Genomic DNA, 20,718 nt, shown 5'->3' on the forward strand with positions numbered 1-20,718 from the left:
GTTTTAGAAACTATATCCAAAATGTTAACAGAATCGGTTCTTGATATATTGCCAATTCCCATGATATTATCATTAAGACCGAGAGGGTAGACTGTCTGTAATTTTTTAATCCAATTTAATTCATTTATTTTTCGTGATCGTACAAACTTGTTATGATCACAGTAAATGCTGATTAATGTTAATAGCGGACACTAGTGACTACAGGCCTAGGGTCTGCATGTACATTAATTTTACTTATGCGTTTTCGTGTTCAGACCTCTCTTAATCACCCTCAATTAAAATTAGTTAAGAATAGACAAGATTATAGACAAAATAATAAAGAATAGAGAAAAGTAAGCAAGGGTTGAAAAAATAAGGAAAATCAATCTTCAATTAAAAAAAAATTGAAATCAAAACTTACTTTGAGATATTACTAATGGTATTTGTGACCAGCACAAACATATCAATGAAATTAAAATAACTTCCTCTTTCATAACGGGTAGTCGGTGTGCAGATTTTTTTTTTATTCCAACTACTGTTGTATTTCAACACTTATAAACAACACAAAATTTAAAATAAAGAGACCCGCTCTTAAAGTACTATATGCATATCGAAATTCTTGTTCCCTTTTACATGATGGTGTTGCAGCTTTTAACATAAAATTCGAAAAATTAAAGCTACGAAATAACTTCCATTCGTCCCAGTCTTGCACCCGTAAACAAATATAATTCATGCTACATCCGGCATTATAAGCATGCGCCAGACGGTTACCTGGTAATTATATCAACATTGTAATTTTTTGAAAACTTTTAATATAGAAAATATAGGTAATAAAACTTTAAAGGGAGAGATGGGAAAACCAAAACTCTTTTATTTAATGAAATAATTGGCCATACAACAACGTCAATAATTATGGTTTTCTTTGACGTCCGCGTTTGAAAGAATTCAATATTCATAGTTCAGTGTATATATATATATGTTATCAGAGACGAGGGAGAAAGGAGAAAGAGAGTAGGAGAAAGGAGAGGAAGGCTGAGAGAAAGGAGAAAAAGTTGGAGAAAGGAGAAAAAATAAAATATCTCTCCTTTTTAAAAATGCCGGATCTAATATTTCAAGAAAAAATATCTCAAAGATGTTTTATTCTAATGGGAGAAAGGAGAACGGGGGTAGAAGAAAGGAGAAGAGGGTTGGGAGAAGGGAGAAGGGCACCCCCTGTCCTCCCCCTCAGAGACATGTGTATATATGTCTCTGGTGTTATATAGTATATATGTGTTATCGTAGTCTCAGGTTATTATATATAACCAGATAAATATAAACACATATTTATGTCTCTGTTATAACCTTTTCAAAAATATGACCGTATTTACACTACAAATTTCACACTGAATACAGACAAATTTGTTCTTCTGCCTCTGGAAAAGTTTTAGAGCATGCCGCAGGACCTAAATAAATAAATTTTAAATGCATCGTTAGTTTCAGAATATTAAAAACTAAACTAGATGATTTTTTTATTTATTATTATTATTATTTCGTTCCTTTCAGAAGGTGCCAAAATGAACTAAGTTGGGAAAAGAGTTTGAGAAGCTCCCCTCACATAACACATGTTGTGAGTTGTACACAGTGGAGTTGTATTGATTTAAATGAACACTAGACCTTTTTCAATAATAAAAGACTTAAACTGTGTAACTGTCCGAGTGGACCGTATCAAATGAAACTCATGTGTTTGTTTGTTTTTCGATCTTCTGCAGACTGGAAAAAAATGCACATCAAAATCCAGGCCGTAAGTTTTTCAGTAATAATCTTGAAACATATACTTCATATAACTTTCATAGGCGGATCTAGGGGAGCCTTTATTGTTGGAAACATTTGGTTGATTATATAGGGAATCATTGATGCATGACTGGAGCGGACACCCCCGTTTTAGATCAACCAGCATCCCCCTTTTAGGTCAGTCAGCCCCTCCTCCTTTACAAAAAGTTATGGATCCGCCTCTGACTTTCACATATCTAGGTCCTGCCGTGCCTTAAAACTTTCCTAGATGCATCAGTTTGTCTGTACCTAAAGTAGATTATATAGGGAATCATTGATGCATGACTGTCTCAAAAATTTTGACTTGATGATAAGAAAAACCACACAAATAAAAAATTCTACGCTTATTATAGGGAGAGACTTTAATCCCCCAGGTTGGGATTGGAACAACAGATCACTAAAACCAAACACTAATTACCCACACCTTCATTACTTCTTTGGCAACTCACTTGAAGACACATGTCTACCACAAATTGTTGATGTCCCTTCACGTAAAGACAATTGCAATATTCTTGATCTGATAATTACAAACTTATCAAACCAAGTACAGCGTGTTGAAGTTATTCCTGGCCTATCTGATCATGATATTGTGTTTGCCGAATTTGCAATAGCTTCATAAAAACTTAAACAAAAGCCAAGAATAATTCCATTATACAAAAAAGCAAACTGGAGCACAATTAAACAAGAAATAAACACCTTATATAAACATCTCTTTGAAAATCAGCAACTTCTTTGTGTAAATGAAATGTGGAACTGATTTAAAACAACAATAACAAAAGCATTGAAAGATCGCATCCCACATAAAACAGCAAAAACAAAGGACGGTCACCTATAAATCACAATGGAAACAAAACGACTAATTAGAAAAAGAGATAGACTTTATAAAAAATCTAAAAAAATCCGGGAATGCATCACTTGCTAAAAAATACAAAGAGGTTAAACACCAGGTGCAGAAAAGTATACGAAAATCATACTGGGGATACTTTGACAGCATCATATTACCACCACAAGATGAAACAAATTTTGGCACTATGAATTTTTTTTGGACCTACATTAAACATAAAAAAAAATGATTATAGTGGAATTACTGAAATTAAACAAGATGGTAAACTCCTAACTGATCCACTACAAAAAGCTATATCACTTACAGGTATTTGTTGCAAACTTTTAGAACACATCGTAGTTAAACACATCATGACACATGCAGATAATCACAACATTTTATATCCCCTACAGCATGGATTTCGCAGAGGTCGATCCTTTAGAATTTATAGACGATGTTTCACTTAACACGGAAAACGGTAAACAAACATGACAGATATTTTGGTCATGGATTTTTCTAAAGCATTCGACAAAGTTTCAAATTATTTTCTAACTAATAAACTTCAGGTGTCAGACCACCAATTAAAAATCCCTATCTGTTCAACCAAATTTTGCAATTTTCACAGCTTTCTAAATATTTTACCTTAAGTTTAACTTCAAGGAAACCAGGTATATCCTGAATTGTACATGTATCACCTTCCCGTACATGCCAATTTTCAACCAATGTTTAAAGTCTTGTAACAAATTTCTGATTTTGAAAAGACAGGTACTACCAAAATAACTCCCGGTTTTCTGGAAATCTTAAATTAGTGTACTATGTAGCGCATTAATCCTGAATTTTTAATGCAAACTCATAGACAAGTGAATTTTGGCTCAAAATGGTCTAAATATATTTCCCTTTCACCAAAAGTTTCATTTCTGCAAATTTGTTGATTAGTTTAAGTAAACAATGACATCAAAAGCACTATTTTGTGTCAAAGTAGGACTACTTTTACTTTTGGAGGGAGTAATTGGTGGTCTGACACCTTCACCATTACCATTACGGAATACAGGGGGAATTAAATTACTGGATACAAAATTTTCTTAGCAATCTAAACAGGCAGTAGTTCTAGAGGGGGAATCTGAGTATGTTGTAGTTGAGTCAGGGGTTTCACAGGGGTCAGTTCTTGGACCAAGTCTCTTCTTGTACTATATTAATGCCATTCTAACTGGTCTAACATCTACAGTACGTTTATTTGCAGACGATACAATAGTTTATTTGGCAATAAAATCAAATTCCGATGCATCAACATTACAAAAAGATCTTGACAAACTGGCATCGTGGGAAACTACGTGGAAAATGGCATTCCACCCACATAAGTGTAATGTAATTTCAGTCACCAGAAATAAAAAAAAAACAATCACATTTAACTATATATATACACATTACACAATCATTCATTAAAACATGTAACAACAGCAAAATATCTGGGGGTCACCATCAGTTCCAATCTTAAATGGGATGTGCATATTAACAACATAAGCAAGAAAGCCAATAGCACACTAGGCTTTCCAAGGAGGAACCTGAACATAAGTTCAACATCCATTAAAGAGCAAGCATATAGGTCCCTAGTAAGACCATCACTAGAGTATGCTTGCTCTGTTTGGGATCCATACTTACAACAAGACATATATATAGCATTGAAAAAGTTCAAAGGAGGGCTGCGCGTTTTGTTACCAACAAATACAGAAACACCTCAAGTGTTGGTAACATGTTACAACATCTTGAATGGCGCAATCTCTCTGACAGAAGAAAAGACTCCAGATTGGTAATGCTTTACAAAATTGAACACGAAAAGGTTGCAATACCTAAAAATAATAAATTAATTCCAAAAAAAAAGACAAACAAGACATTCTAATTCGAACAGCTTCCAAATTCCATCCTGCAAAATATAACCAGGAAGATTTGGACTATTTGCGATTAGAAATAAATCAAATTCAGACAATATATTGTAAGTGCTATAGTGACAATTTATTAATCCGTATATCAGACCTTTTATATATTTTTGTGTTTAATTAATTCTATTGTTAAATATATGTTTGTCGTGATGGAAATCACTCTGACCATGACAAGTTAATCTGTTGGACACTAATCCTTTGCTATAGAAACTGTTTTCTATATCTGCTTTTGTATGTTATTTTGTAGTCAGTTTAGGTCTTAGGTCTGGTACTGTCCGGACCTTGCTAATAAAGTTTAAAGTATTGGTATTCCGTCTTTTCATCACTATATCACGGAAAACCCCGGTTATATATAAAACACAGTACAGAAAAGAATCCTATTTTCCAAGAACTATTACCGACTGGAACAAACTACCGGATAACATTGTAAATTTCACTTCAGTAGACTCTTTCAAATCTTCAATTTGAAAGCATCAATATTAACTCAATTATAACATCGTACTTTATTATACAAAACATTTTATTTTTTTAACTTTTCGTATTTTTTTAAAAATTGTACATTTTTCAATTTATGTCTTGTTGTAAGTTTCCTCCTGTGACATACTCTTCAATTTGTTGAAGGCGGTCACTAAATGGTAGAATAGAAAAGATTTTGTGGCGTTAAAACGGCCATATTTTTCAATTCCTTTAGATATTAGATGAACCTTAAAGACCTTTAAAATAGGAAGAACAAAAAACATCGAAATAATCTAAAGCCAATCTGGGAAGTATATAAAAACTTATTCATCTATATCCCTGATGGATGTGTCCATAGAAGGCCCTAATCAGATGAAAGGAAGTCCATAACATAAGACGTTATATGACTAACATAAATAAGGCCGTTAGTTTTCTCGTTTGAATGGTTTTACATTGTCATTTCATGGCCTTTTATAACTGACTATGCGGAATGGGCTTTGCTCATTGTTGAAGACCGTACGGTGACCTATAGTTGTTAATTTCGTCTGTGTCATTTTGGTCTCTTGTGGAGAGTTGTCTCATTCGCAATCATACCACATCTTCTTTTTAATAAGGCTAGAATTTTTCGTCATAATTTTACTCACATTTTGATCAATGGTATTCAATTTTCACGATAAAGATTGGTAAAACGGGAATGCAAAAAAACGAGACAAGTACAGAGTTTATAGAATGTCTTAACAGTTTAAGCCAACTAGAACTAGGATCAATCAGGAGCCTTTCATACTTTATATGATAATTGTAAATGATGTAAATAATATCGCTTATATGTCCCTTATATGTCCCTTGAAAAAATGAACCGTCGATTTTCTTTGTAAATTGAAATTTTAACAAATGTGATATTTTTTCGTTACTATTTGCACACGTGTGTCCCAATGCAGACTAGTTCTCGTTCATTTTCTTGTATTAATCTGTAAATTTCTTATGACGAAGTAAAGCCCATTTTTCCAAGCACAAGCTAGTGCTACTATGTTAAAGAAAGTTGCACACAACGTGTTCCTGGGAAAATGAACCGTTGCTTTATACATGTATTTCTGTCTTATGTTTGTAGGTAATTTTCCGTAATCCTTCAAAGCACAAGCTAGTGCTAATGTGTATCGATTATTAGCACATAACAAGTACCTGGAAACATTTTGGACATGGGTGGTACCTTTTGAGTTCTTCTGTATTTCTGTGGTGAAGTTATTTCCGACTCCTCTCCAAGCACAGGCTAGTGCTAATGCTTGTTTATCATTTGCACATAACAAGTACTTGGGAAGATATCAGATTGATCTGTAAATCTGTCGACTTTGTCTTCGTCTTCGTCTTGCTTTTCTTTTCCATTATCTGTTGATGTTGTGATGTTAAACCTTTGATCTCTCTCCAAGCACAGGCTAGTGCTAATGTTGTATTTTCATAAGCACATAACAAGTACCTGGAAAGATCTCAATGTAATTTTCTCGGCTTCTCTGATGTTATTAAATTTTCATCTTTTTTTCTTTTTCCTCTAAGATGCAAATTGCCAATCCCCTCTCCAAGCACAGACTAGTGCTAATGTACATTTATCATTAGCACTTAGTAAGTACCCGGGAAGATCTCAGCTTTGTTTTCGACTTTCTTCCTCTAATGAAATGTTTGTTCTGACAATCTTACATCAAGTCTTTGTATTTAAGGGCTAAGATGTCAACAATTGATAAGTGTCATATCGCATCTCTTCGTTGAGCTTCTGATGTTTTAGAACATATGAGATAGTCGTTGAATATTGATTAGTGTCATAATTGATCAGGTCGATGTTTGTATCCCAAGCTAAGTTTTGACGATTTTGAAAGGGAGATAATTTCGACAATTTTCAGATATTAATGAATTTATTTACGATTTTCTTTGTAAAATTTTAACAAATGTGATATTTTTTCGTTACTATTTGCACACGTGTGTTCCAATGCAGACTAGTTCTCGTTCATTTTCTTGTATCAATCTGTAAATTTCTTATGACGAAGTAAAGCCCATTTTCCAAGCACAAGCTAGTGCTACTATGTTAAAGAAAGTTGCACACAGCGTGTTCCTGGGAAAATGAACCGTTGCTTTATACATGTATTTCTGTCTTATGTTTGTAGGTTATTTCCGTAATCCTTCCAAGCACAAGCTAGTGCTAATGTGTATCTATTATTAGCATAACAAGTACCTGGAAACATTTTGGACATGGGTGGTTCCTTTTGAGTTCTTCTGTATTTCTGTGGTGAAGTTATTTCCGACTCCTCTCCAAGCACAGGCTAGTGCTAATGCTTGTTTATCATTTGCACATAACAATTAGTACTTGGGAAGAAATCAGATTGATCTGTAAATCTGTCGACTTTGTCTTCGTCTTCGTCTTCGTCTTGCTTTTCTTTTCCATTATCTCTTGATGTTGTGATGTTAAACCTTTGATCTCTCTCCAAGCACAGGCTAGTGCTAATGTTGTATTTTCATAAGCACATAACAAGTACCTGGAAAGATCTCAATGTAATTTTCTCGGCTTCTCTGATGTTATCAAATTTTCATCAGTTTTTTCTTCTTCCTCTAAGATGCAAATTGCCAATCCCCTCTCCAAGCACAGACTAGTGCTAATGTACATTTATCATTAGCACTTAGTAAGTACCCGGGAAGATCTCATCTTTATTTTCGACTTTCTTCCTCTGATGAAATGTTCGTTCTGACAATCTTACATCAAGTCTTTGTATTTAAGGGCTAAGATGTCAACAATTGATAAGTGTCATATCGCATCTCTTCGTTGAGCTTCTGATGTTTTAGAACATATGAGATAGTCGTTGAATATTGATTAGTGTCATAATTGATCAGGTCGATGTTTGTATCCCAAGCTAAGTTTTGACGATTTTGAAAGGGAGATAATCACGACAATTTTCAGATATTAATGAATTTATTTACGATTTTCTTTGTAAATTGAAATTTTAACAAATGTGATATTTTTACGTTACTATTTGCACACGTGTGTCCCAATGCAGACTAGTTCTCGTTCATTTTCTTGTATCAATCTGTAAATTTCTTATGACGAAGTAAAGCCCATTTTTCCAAGCACAAGCTAGTGCTACTATGTTAAAGAAAGTTGCACACAGCGTGTTCCTGGGAAAATGAACCGTTGCTTTATACATGTATTTCTGTCTTATGTTTGTAGGTAATTTTCCGTAATCCTTCCAAGCACAAGCTAGTGCTAATGTGTATCGATTATAAGCATAACAAGTACCTGGAAACATTTTGGACATGGGTGGTACCTTTTGAGTTCTTCTGTATTTCTGTGGTGAAGTTATTTCCGACTCCTCTCCAAGCACAGGCTAGTGCTAATGCTTGTTTATCATTTGCACATAACAATTAGTACTTGGGAAGATATCAGATTGATCTGTAAATCTGTCGACTTTGTCTTCGTCTTCGTCTTCGTCTTGCTTTTCTTTTCCATTATCTCTTGATGTTGTGATGTTAAACCTTTGATCTCTCTCCAAGCACAGGCTAGTGCTAATGCTTGTTTATCATTTGCACATAACAAGTACTTGGGAAGATATCAGATTGATCTGTAAATCTGTCGACTTTGTCTTCGTCTTCGTCTTGCTTTTCTTTTCCATTATCTCTTGATGTTGTGATGTTAAACCTTTGATCTCTCTCCAAGCACAGGCTAGTGCTAATGTTGTATTTTCATAAGCACATAACAAGTACCTGGAAAGATCTCAATGTAATTTTCTCGGCTTCTCTGATGTTATCAAATTTTCATCAGTTTTTTCTTCTTCCTCTAAGATGCAAATTGCCAATCCCCTCTCCAAGCACAGACTAGTGCTAATGTACATTTATCATTAGCACTTAGTAAGTACCCGGGAAGATCTCATCTTTATTTTCGACTTTCTTCCTCTGATGAAATGTTCGTTCTGACAATCTTACATCAAGTCTTTGTATTTAAGGGCTAAGATGTCAACAATTGATAAGTGTCATATCGCATCTCTTCGTTGAGCTTCTGATGTTTTAGAACATATGAGATAGTCGTTGAATATTGATTAGTGTCATAATTGATCAGGTCGATGTTTGTATCCCAAGCTAAGTTTTGACGATTTTGAAAGGGAGATAATCACGACAATTTTCAGATATTAATGAATTTATTTACGATTTTCTTTGTAAATTGAAATTTTAACAAATGTGATATTTTTACGTTACTATTTGCACACGTGTGTCCCAATGCAGACTAGTTCTCGTTCATTTTCTTGTATCAATCTGTAAATTTCTTATGACGAAGTAAAGCCCATTTTTCCAAGCACAAGCTAGTGCTACTATGTTAAAGAAAGTTGCACACAGCGTGTTCCTGGGAAAATGAACCGTTGCTTTATACATGTATTTCTGTCTTATGTTTGTTGGTAATTTTCCGTAATCCTTCCAAGCACAAGCTAGTGCTAATGTGTATCGATTATTAGCATAACAAGTACCTGGAAACATTTTGGACATGGGTGGTACCTTTTGAGCTCTTCTGTATTTCTGTGGTGAAGTTATTTCCGACTCCTCTCCAAGCACAGGCTAGTGCTAATGCTTGTTTATCATTTGCACATAACAAGTACTTGGGAAGATATCAGATTGATCTGTAAATCTGTCGACTTTGTCTTCGTCTTCGTCTTGCTTTTCTTTTCCATCATCTGTTGATGTTGTGATGTTAAACCTTTGATCTCTCTCCAAGCACAGGCTAGTGCTAATGTTGTATTTTCATAAGCACATAACAAGTACCTGGAAAGATCTCAATGTAATTTTCTCGGCTTCTCTGATGTTATCAAATTTTCATCAGTTTTTTCTTCTTCCTCTAAGATGCAAATTGCCAATCCCCTCTCCAAGCACAGACTAGTGCTAATGTACATTTATCATTAGCACTTAGTAAGTACCCGGGAAGATCTCAGCTTTATTTTCGACTTTCTTCTTCTGATGAAATGTTCGTTCTGACAATCTTACATCAAGTCTTTGTATTTAAGGGCTAAGATGTCAACAATTGATAAGTGTCATATCGCATCTCTTCGTTGAGCTTCTGATGTTTTAGAACATATGAGATAGTCGTTGAATATTGATTAGTGTCATAATTGATCAGGTCGATGTTTGTATCCCAAGCTAAGTTTTGACGATTTTTAAAGGGAGATAATCACGACAATTTTCAGATATTAATGAATTTATTTACGATTTTCTTTGTAAATTGAAATTTTAACAAATGTGATATTTTTACGTTACTATTTGCACACGTGTGTCCCAATGCAGACTAGTTCTCGTTCATTTTCTTGTATCAATCTGTAAATTTCTTATGACGAAGTAAAGCCCATTTTTCCAAGCACAAGCTAGTGCTACTGTGTTAAAGAAAGTTGCACACAGCGTGTTCCTGGGAAAATGAACCGTTTCTTTATACATGTATTTCTGTCTTATGTTTGTAGGTTATTTTCCGTAATCCTTCCAAGCACAAGTTAGTGCTAATGTGTATCGATTATTAGCACATAACAAGTACCTGGAAACATTTTGGACATGGGTGGTACCTTTTGAGCTCTTCTGTATTTCTGTGGTGAAGTTATTTCCGACTCCTCTCCAAGCACAGGCTAGTGCTAATGCTTGTTTATCATTTGCACATAACAAGTACTTGGGAAGATATCAGATTGATCTGTAAATCTGTCGACTTTGTCTTCGTCTTCGTCTTGCTTTTCTTTTCCATTATCTGTTGATGTTGTGATGTTAAACCTTTGATCTCTCTCCAAGCACAGGCTAGTGCTAATGTTGTATTTTCATAAGCACATAACAAGTACCTGGAAAGATCTAAATGTAATTTTCTCGGCTTCTCTGATGTTATCAAATTTTCATCTGTTTTTTCTTCTTCCTCTAAGATGCAAATTGCCAATCCCCTCTCCAAGCACAGACTAGTGCTAATGTACATTTATCATTAGCACTTAGTAAGTACCCGGGAAGATCTCAGCTTTATTTTCGACTTTCTTCTTCTGATGAAATGTTCGTTCTGACAATCTTACATCAAGTCTTTGTATTTAAGGGCTAAGATGTCAACAATTGATAAGTGTCATATCGCATCTCTTCGTTGAGCTTCTGATGTTTTAGAACATATGAGATAGTCGTTGAATATTGATTAGTGTCATAATTGATCAGGTCGATGTTTGTATCCCAAGCTAAGTTTTGACGATTTTTAAAGGGAGATAATCACGACAATTTTCAGATATTAATGAATTTATTTACGATTTTCTTTGTAAATTGAAATTTTAACAAATGTGATATTTTTACGTTACTATTTGCACACGTGTGTCCCAATGCAGACTAGTTCTCGTTCATTTTCTTGTATCAATCTGTAAATTTCTTATGACGAAGTAAAGCCCATTTTTCCAAGCACAAGCTAGTGCTACTGTGTTAAAGAAAGTTGCACACAGCGTGTTCCTGGGAAAATGAACCGTTTCTTTATACATGTATTTCTGTCTTATGTTTGTAGGTAATTTTCCGTAATCCTTCCAAGCACAAGCTAGTGCTAATGTGTATCAATTATTAGCACATAACAAGTACCTGGAAACATTTTGGACATGGGTGGTACCTTTTGAGCTCTTCTGTATTTCTGTGGTGAAGTTATTTCCGACTCCTCTCCAAGCACAGGCTAGTGCTAATGCTTGTTTATCATTTGCACATAACAAGTACTTGGGAAGATATCAGATTGATCTGTAAATCTGTCGACTTTGTCTTCGTCTTCGTCTTGCTTTTCTTTTCCATTATCTGTTGATGTTGTGATGTTAAACCTTTGATCTCTCTCCAAGCACAGGCTAGTGCTAATGTTGTATTTTCATAAGCACATAACAAGTACCTGGAAAGATCTCAATGTAATTTTCTCGGCTTCTCTGATGTTATCAAATTTTCATCTGTTTTTTCTTCTTCCTCTAAGATGCAAATTGCCAATCCCCTCTCCAAGCACAGACTAGTGCTAATGTACATTTATCATTAGCACTTAGTAAGTACCCGGGAAGATCTCAGCTTTATTTTCGACTTTCTTCTTCTGATGAAATGTTCGTTCTGACAATCTTACATCAAGTCTTTGTATTTAAGGGCTAAGATGTCAACAATTGATAAGTGTCATATCGCATCTCTTCGTTGAGCTTCTGATGTTTTAGAACATATGAGATAGTCGTTGAATATTGATTAGTGTCATAATTGATCAGGTCGATGTTTGTATCCCAAGCTAAGTTTTGACGATTTTGAAAGGGAGATAATCACGACAATTTTCAGATATTAATGAATTTATTTACGATTTTCTTTGTAAATTGAAATTTTAACAAATGTGATATTTTTACGTTACTATTTGCACACGTGTGTCCCAATGCAGACTAGTTCTCGTTCATTTTCTTGTATCAATCTGTAAATTTCTTATGACGAAGTAAAGCCCATTTTTCCAAGCACAAGCTAGTGCTACTGTGTTAAAGAAAGTTGCACACAGCGTGTTCCTGGGAAAATGAACCGTTTCTTTATACATGTATTTCTGTCTTATGTTTGTAGGTAATTTTCCGTAATCCTTCCAAGCACAAGCTAGTGCTAATGTGTATCGATTATTAGCACATAACAAGTACCTGGAAACATTTTGGACATGGGTGGTACCTTTTGAGCTCTTCTGTATTTCTGTGGTGAAGTTATTTCCGACTCCTCTCCAAGCACAGGCTAGTGCTAATGCTTGTTTATCATTTGCACATAACAAGTACTTGGGAAGATATCAGATTGATCTGTAAATCTGTCGACTTTGTCTTCGTCTTCGTCTTGCTTTTCTTTTCCATTATCTGTTGATGTTGTGATGTTAAACCTTTGATCTCTCTCCAAGCACAGGCTAGTGCTAATGTTGTATTTTCATAAGCACATAACAAGTACCTGGAAAGATCTCAATGTAATTTTCTCGGCTTCTCTGATGTTATCAAATTTTCATCTGTTTTTTCTTCTTCCTCTAAGATGCAAATTGCCAATCCCCTCTCCAAGCACAGACTAGTGCTAATGTACATTTATCATTAGCACTTAGTAAGTACCCGGGAAGATCTCAGCTTTATTTTCGACTTTCTTCTTCTGATGAAATGTTCGTTCTGACAATCTTACATCAAGTCTTTGTATTTAAGGGCTAATATGTCAACAATTGATAAGTGTCATATCGCATCTCTTCGTTGAGCTTCTGATGTTTTAGAACATATGAGATAGTCGTTGAATATTGATTAGTGTCATAATTGATCAGGTCGATGTTTGTATCCCAAGCTAAGTTTTGACGATTTTGAAAGGGAGATAATCACGACAATTTTCAGATATTAATGAATTTATTTACGATTTTCTTTGTAAATTGAAATTTTAACAAATGTGATATTTTTACGTTACTATTTGCACACGTGTGTCCCAATGCAGACTAGTTCTCGTTCATTTTCTTGTATCAATCTGTAAATTTCTTATGACGAAGTAAAGCCCATTTTTCCAAGCACAAGCTAGTGCTACTGTGTTAAAGAAAGTTGCACACAGCGTGTTCCTGGGAAAATGAACCGTTTCTTTATACATGTATTCATACGCAACTATTATCAGCACCCGCAGTGCGCATGCGCTAAATTTGATCGCAATCGATATCGATAAATTTACTATAGATTATTAAAGGAAATATTGAATTTTGGTTAGCTGACAGTAAACAAAAATAAATATCTTTTTCATTGGCATCACATTAGAAAAAAACATTTTCTTAGCTTTCTAAGACATATTTTATAATTGAATCGGGATAGCAGAAGTTACGGCCATTTTCATTTTTAAAAAAGTGGTTCATTCCCTATTACTTCATACAATTCAAAACCAAAAACGTTTGCAAAGGAGTTTTCATATATGATTACATCTTTCACTATTTTTAGAAATAAATTCATTGGCATAAATATATATTCTTTGCTTTATAATCTTTCCAATGGTATATATTTGGTATTTTAGAAAATTTAATGAATCGGGGCCTTTTTTATCCAAAACTGGAGTTATTGTCATTGTTTGAAGATTGCGAAAAAAATTCCAAGTCCATGAAAGTATTATATTAGATATACTGTTCCCAGGTCCTACCAAGTAAATCGCTCACAAGTTACAAAACAAAGTTTAATCTATTTGTACATAAAATATTTATACATTTAATACAATGTTTTGCATCATGAATTTAAAAATTCAGTAAATTAGTAAAAGAAGTGTAACTTTTAATTCAAAAGAATATTTTTGTCCAGCCGTCAGTTTTCTTTATTTTTGATAATATAAAATCTTTCACTACTACATTGACTCAGACTTTTGGATGTTTTTCTTGAAGCGTATTAAAAAAAATTGAAATCCCATCTAAAATGATTTTTTTTTTTTTTTTGCAATTTTCTTACATATCTTTTTAAAAGTTTGTTTATAAATAATTAGGCGGCCGTAACTAAACAATTTTGATAGTTAAACATGCTCATCTGATTTACTAGTCTATTGCTTGTGTGATCAAGGAATTGTATATTTAAATATACAATTCCTTGGTGTGATGTACATTCTCCTTTTATCATTTTAACTGTTAGAAAAATAAATCGCATAGAACAAAGTAAAATTAATTTTAATTTGTCTCCGTCCTTTCAGAAGTTTCTATCGTGAAATATATTATATTTTTATACTTGAACATTTATGTAAAATTTGTATTAAAAAGGAAACTTATTTTAATTATTGTACTGTTAATGTAAAGTTTACGGAGAGCTGTCTCATTGGAACTCAAACCAACTCATACCAAATCTTCTTGCATTTATATTGTACATGTATTTGCAGAATTTTTTATTCTTTTATTTATCGAATGAATCAGATAGTTGGAATCGTTAAAATTTAGTATTATACATGCAAACAGATGCCTGAGACCCCTGTTGTTTCGATTAGCATGTTTTCTAAAGATATCCGCGTGAAGTTCACGAATTTCATCATTTATTTGATCACCTGTTGTGAATTTCAGATAACACTGTCAAGTTCAGTCAAATCCGTGGTTAAAACTTTCCTATACATATCAGTAATATTATTTTCCGGGCAGGGTATTCCCCCCTTTTTTAGCTCACCTGGCCTAAAAGGCCATGTGAGCTTTTCTCATCACTTGGCGTCCGTCGTCGACGTCGTCGTCGTCGTCGTTAACAATTTTTCAAACATCTTCTCCTCTGAAACTACTGAATGGATTTGAATGAAACTTAACATGATTGTTCCTTAATATATCCTGCACAAAATGTGCGCTTCGATTTTTGATCCGTCAAAAAACATGGCCGCCGTTACTTAAAATAGAACATAGGGGTCAAATGCAGTTTTTGGCTTATATCTCAAAAACGAAAGCATTTAGAGCAAATCTGACATGAGGTAAAAATGTTCATTAGGTCAAGATCTATCAGCCCTGAAATTTTCAGATGAATCAAACAAACCATTGTTGGGTTGCTGCCACTTAATTGGTAATTTTAAGGAAATTTTGCAGTTTTTGGTCATTATCTTGAATATTATTATAGATAAAGATAAACTGTAAACAGCAAAAAAGATCAGCAAAGTAAGATCTACAAATAAGTTTATATGACCAAAATTGTCAATTGACCCCTTAAGGGGTTATTGTCCTTTAATGACAATTTTTCACAATTTGTTCATCATATTTGCTAACTTTAAAAAATCTTCTCCTCTGAAACTACTGAATGGATTTGGTTAAAACTTAGCATGATTGTTCCTTAGATTATCCTGCACAAAGTGTGTGCTTTGATTTTTGATCCGTCAAAAAACATGGCCGCCGTTACTTAAAATAGAACATAGGGGTCAAATGCAGTTTTTGGCTTATATCTCAAAAACGAAAGCATTTAGAGCAAATCTGACATGGAGTAAAAATGTTCATTAGGTCAAGATCTATCAGCCCTGACATTTTCAGATGAATCAAACAAACCATTGTTGGGTTGCTGCCACTAAATTGGTAATTTTAAGGAAATTTTGCAGTTTTTGGTCATTATCTTGAATATTATTATAGATAAAGATAAACTGTAAACAGCAAAAAAGATCAGCAAAGTAAGATCTACAAATAAGTTAATATGACCAAAATTGTCAATTGACCCCTTAAGGGGTAATTGTCCTTTAATGACAATTTTTCACAATTTGTTCATCATATTTGCTAACTTTAAAAAATCTTCTCCTCTGAAACTACTGAATGGATTTGGTTAAAACTTAGCATGGTTGTTCCTTAGATTATCCTGCACAAAGTGTGTGCTTTGATTTTTGATCCGTCAAAAAACATGGCCGCCGTTACTTAAAATAGAACATAGGGGTCAAATGCAGTTTTTGGCTTATATCTCAAAAACGAAAGCATTTAGAGCAAATCTGACATGGAGTAAAAATGTTCATTAGGTCAATATCTATCAGCCCTGAAATTTTCAGATGAATCACACATCCAATTGTTGGGTTGCTGCCACTTAATTGGTAATTTTAAGGAAATTTTGCAGTTTTTGGTCATTATCTTGAATATTATTATAGATAAAGATAAACTGTAAACAGCAAATATGATCAGCAAAGTAAGATCTACAAATAAGTCAATTTGACCAAAATTGTCAATTGACCTCTTTAGGAGTTATTGCCCTTTAAAGACTTTTTTCACAATTTGTTCATCATGTTGACTTACTTTAAAAAATCTTCTCTTATGAAACTGCTGTATCAATTTCAGCCAAACTTAGGCTAAATGAGTTTCAGAGTTTCAGAGTATCTAGTATAAATTTTATATTTCATTTCCTTGTATGTCAAGAAACATAGCTCCTATGGCTAAAATAGAACATAGGAGAAAATGATTTTTTTTTGCTTTTGAAGAAAATAGGACGATTCAAAGAACATTTAAATAGATTGAAAAGCCAAAATAATCATTGATGAGAGATTAAACCAAAAAAATTCAGGTGAGCGATTCAGGCTCTTGAGAGCCTCTTGTTTAATATATTATACTCGGAACATTATTGTAAACACTTTTACTGTGGGACTTTCTTTACGGTTTTAGGAAAATTTGAGAATATCAGTACATAATTTCATTAGTATGTGCTTCGATTGGCTTATATCTATATAAAAAAGTAATCTAAGACTATATCATTATTGTAAGGGATGACATCAAAAGATCGATGTAGGATAAAAAACTTAAATCAAATAGTTTGGGGGTGGGGGGGGGGTTAAAATTCTGCAAGTTTAGTATATCAAAAATCGATTTTTACATATATCCCTATTGGTAAATCAATTTTTCCCAAATTAAGTTAAGAGGGGGGTGGGGGGGTCAGTGAAAAAACTATGTGAATTAAGTTTTTTATCCTACATTGAACTTTTGATGTCGTCCCTAAGTGAGAGACCTATCCATCCATCAACGAACATGTGAAGCGTGTATAAATATTTTTGAAACTGAGAAACATGTATTGATAGAATGTCCATTGTAAGATGACCTGCAAACTGATCTTTTTTTTAGAAAAAACTTTGTCACTTCGGAACATCCAAACTTTAAAAAAAAACAATCCAATTTGAAAAATTGTCTATTGTTTTATAGGTAGCCAGTGAGTGTGATAGAAGTACCAAAATCTGCAAATTTATTTTATATAGAAGACGCTGCTTTTCACATCGTTAAACTTTTTGTCTTAACATTTTTAAAGAAATTTGAAAATTTAGCTGTACATTTATACTTATTCATTATTAATACGACATTTGTCTTTTTTTTTCACATAGCAAAATTAAAGCTATTTAAAGGACAATACGTTTATGTACTGTAGCGTGTTTTCCATTGTGATTTATAAACAAACTGCATCGTCGCGGGTAAAAGTACTATTAAACGGGCAAACGTACTATTAAGCATTTAGTGTCGAAGGCCAATTTTGAAATGCCTCTCAGAAATCATGGCTGAAAAGTTAGAGAACATATTGATAAACAAACAATTCTGGGAGGTAACTATAAAGAGTAAAAGCAGAGACTGAATTTATTCTTTAAATAAAGACTGAATTTATTCTTTTGATAAAAAAGCAAAATGTTGCAATGAGTTTGTGTTTGTGTTTGTGTATTCAAATTCTACGCTGTCTCATATTCGGGTTTACGTCGAAAGATATATATATATATATATATGTTTGGTAATCATGATCTCATATCTGTCCTTTTTCGACTTTTTATTTTGTATGCATGGTTTGATATTCGGTAAAATCGAATTGTATATCTTTCGGAAATAAAGTCAGTTTATACAACTCGTATTCATGCCGCGGAACCTAGCATGCTACAGTGTCATATATTTATAATATTGTTTACTTAGGGTTGTCAAATTATTTACGAGTGTCAACATTGTCTTTACAAACTCAGCATGTTGTCTTGATAAGATATCACACACAGAAAAGACTGATAAGATGGATAAGAAATCAAAATCATGCGCGATAACTCGTACTGGCTTACACTGAGGACAATAGTTGGCCATGTTCTGTCTTATGTTTGTAGGTAATTTTCCGTAATCCTTCCAAGCACAAGCTAGTGCTAATGTGTATCGATTATTAGCACATAACAAGTACCTGGAAACATTTTGGACATGGGTGGTACCTTTTGAGCTCTTCTGTATTTCTGTGGTGAAGTTATTTCCGACTCCTCTCCAAGCACAGGCTAGTGCTAATGCTTGTTTATCATTTGCACATAACAAGTACTTGGGAAGATATCAGATTGATCTGTAAATCTGTCGACTTTGTCTTCGTCTTCGTCTTGCTTTTCTTTTCCATTATCTGTTGATGTTGTGATGTTAAACCTTTGATCTCTCTCCAAGCACAGGCTAGTGCTAATGTTGTATTTTCATAAGCACATAACAAGTACCTGGAAAGATCTCAATGTAATTTTCTCGGCTTCTCTGATGTTATCAAATTTTCATCTGTTTTTTCTTCTTCCTCTAAGATGCAAATTGCCAATCCCCTCTCCAAGCACAGACTAGTGCTAATGTACATTTATCATTAGCACTTAGTAAGTACCCGGGAAGATCTCAGCTTTATTTTCGACTTTCTTCTTCTGATGAAATGTTCGTTCTGACAATCTTACATCAAGTCTTTGTATTTAAGGGCTAAGATGTCAACAATTGATAAGTGTCATATCGCATCTCTTCGTTGAGCTTCTGATGTTTTAGAACATATGAGATAGTCGTTGAATATTGATTAGTGTCATAATTGATCAGGTCGATGTTTGTATCCCAAGCTAAGTTTTGCCGATTTTGAAAGGGAGATAATCACGACAATTTTCAGATATTAATGAATTTATTTACGATTTTCTTTGTAAATTGAAATTTTAACAAATGTGATATTTTTACGTTTCTATTTGCACACGTGTGTCCCAATGCAGACTAGTTCTCGTTCATTTTCTTGTATCAATCTGTAAATTTCTTATGACGAAGTAAAGCCCATTTTTCCAAGCACAAGCTAGTGCTACTGTGTTAAAGAAAGTTGCACACAGCGTGTTCCTGGGAAAATGAACCGTTTCTTTATACATGTATTTCTGTCTTATGTTTGTAGGTAATTTTCCGTAATCCTTCCAAGCACAAGCTAATGCTAATGTGTATCGATTATTAGCACATAACAAGTACCTGGAAACATTTTGGACATGGGTGGTACCTTTTGAGCTCTTCTGTATTTCTGTGGTGAAGTTATTTCCGACTCCTCTCCAAGCACAGGCTAGTGCTAATGCTTGTTTATCATTTGCACATAACAAGTACTTGGGAAGATATCAGATTGATCTGTAAATCTGTCGACTTTGTCTTCGTCTTCGTCTTGCTTTTCTTTTCCATTATCTGTTGATGTTGTGATGTTAAACCTTTGATCTCTCTCCAAGCACAGGCTAGTGCTAATGTTGTATTTTCATAAGCACATAACAAGTACCTGGAAAGATCTCAATGTAATTTTCTCGGCTTCTCTGATGTTATCAAATTTTCATCTGTTTTTTCTTCTTCCTCTAAGATGCGAATTGCCAATCCCCTCTCCAAGCACAGACTAGTGCTAATGTACATTTATCATTAGCACTTAGTAAGTACCCGGGAAGATCTCAGCTTTATTTTCGACTTTCTTCTTCTGATGAAATGTTCGTTCTGACAATCTTACATCAAGTCTTTGTATTTAAGGGCTAAGATGTCAACAATTGATAAGTGTCATATCGCATCTCTTCGTTGAGCTTCTGATGTTTTAGAACATATGAGATAGTCGTTGAATATTGATTAGTGTCATAATTGATCAGGTCGATGTTTGTATCCCAAGCTAAGTTTTGCCGATTTTGAAAGGGAGATAATCACGACAATTTTCAGATATTAATGAATTTATTTACGATTTTCTTTGTAAATTGAAATTTTAACAAATGTGATATTTTTACGTTACTATTTGCACACGTGTGTCCCAATGCAGACTAGTTCTCGTTCATTTTCTTGTATCAATCTGTAAATTTCTTATGACGAAGTAAAGCCCATTTTTCCAAGCACAAGCTAGTGCTACTGTGTTAAAGAAAGTTGCACACAGCGTGTTCCTGGGAAAATGAACCGTTTCTTTATACATGTATTTCTGTCTTATGTTTGTAGGTAATTTTCCGTAATCCTTCCAAGCACAAGCTAGTGCTAATGTGTATCAATTATTAGCACATAACAAGTACCTGGAAACATTTTGGACATGGGTG

The 20,718-nt window shown here is 33.9% G+C and overlaps 1 protein-coding gene across 1 annotated transcript in view; it reads right to left on the reverse strand.

Annotated features, from left to right (window-relative positions):
• LOC143058592 (uncharacterized) overlaps positions 1–687 on the reverse strand; it is a 147,815-nt gene extending 147,128 nt beyond the window's left edge. The window contains exon 1 of the mRNA XM_076232075.1: positions 401–687. Coding sequence (XP_076088190.1) covers positions 401–473 — 73 coding nt within the window. The 5' untranslated portion in view covers positions 474–687. The remainder of the gene's footprint in view (positions 1–400) is intronic.
• Between the last annotated feature and the right edge of the window lie 20,031 nt (positions 688–20,718).

Source organism: Mytilus galloprovincialis, chromosome 14, assembly GCF_965363235.1.
Source record: "Mytilus galloprovincialis chromosome 14, xbMytGall1.hap1.1, whole genome shotgun sequence".
In the NCBI taxonomy this organism is placed as follows: domain Eukaryota; kingdom Metazoa; phylum Mollusca; class Bivalvia; order Mytilida; family Mytilidae; genus Mytilus; species Mytilus galloprovincialis.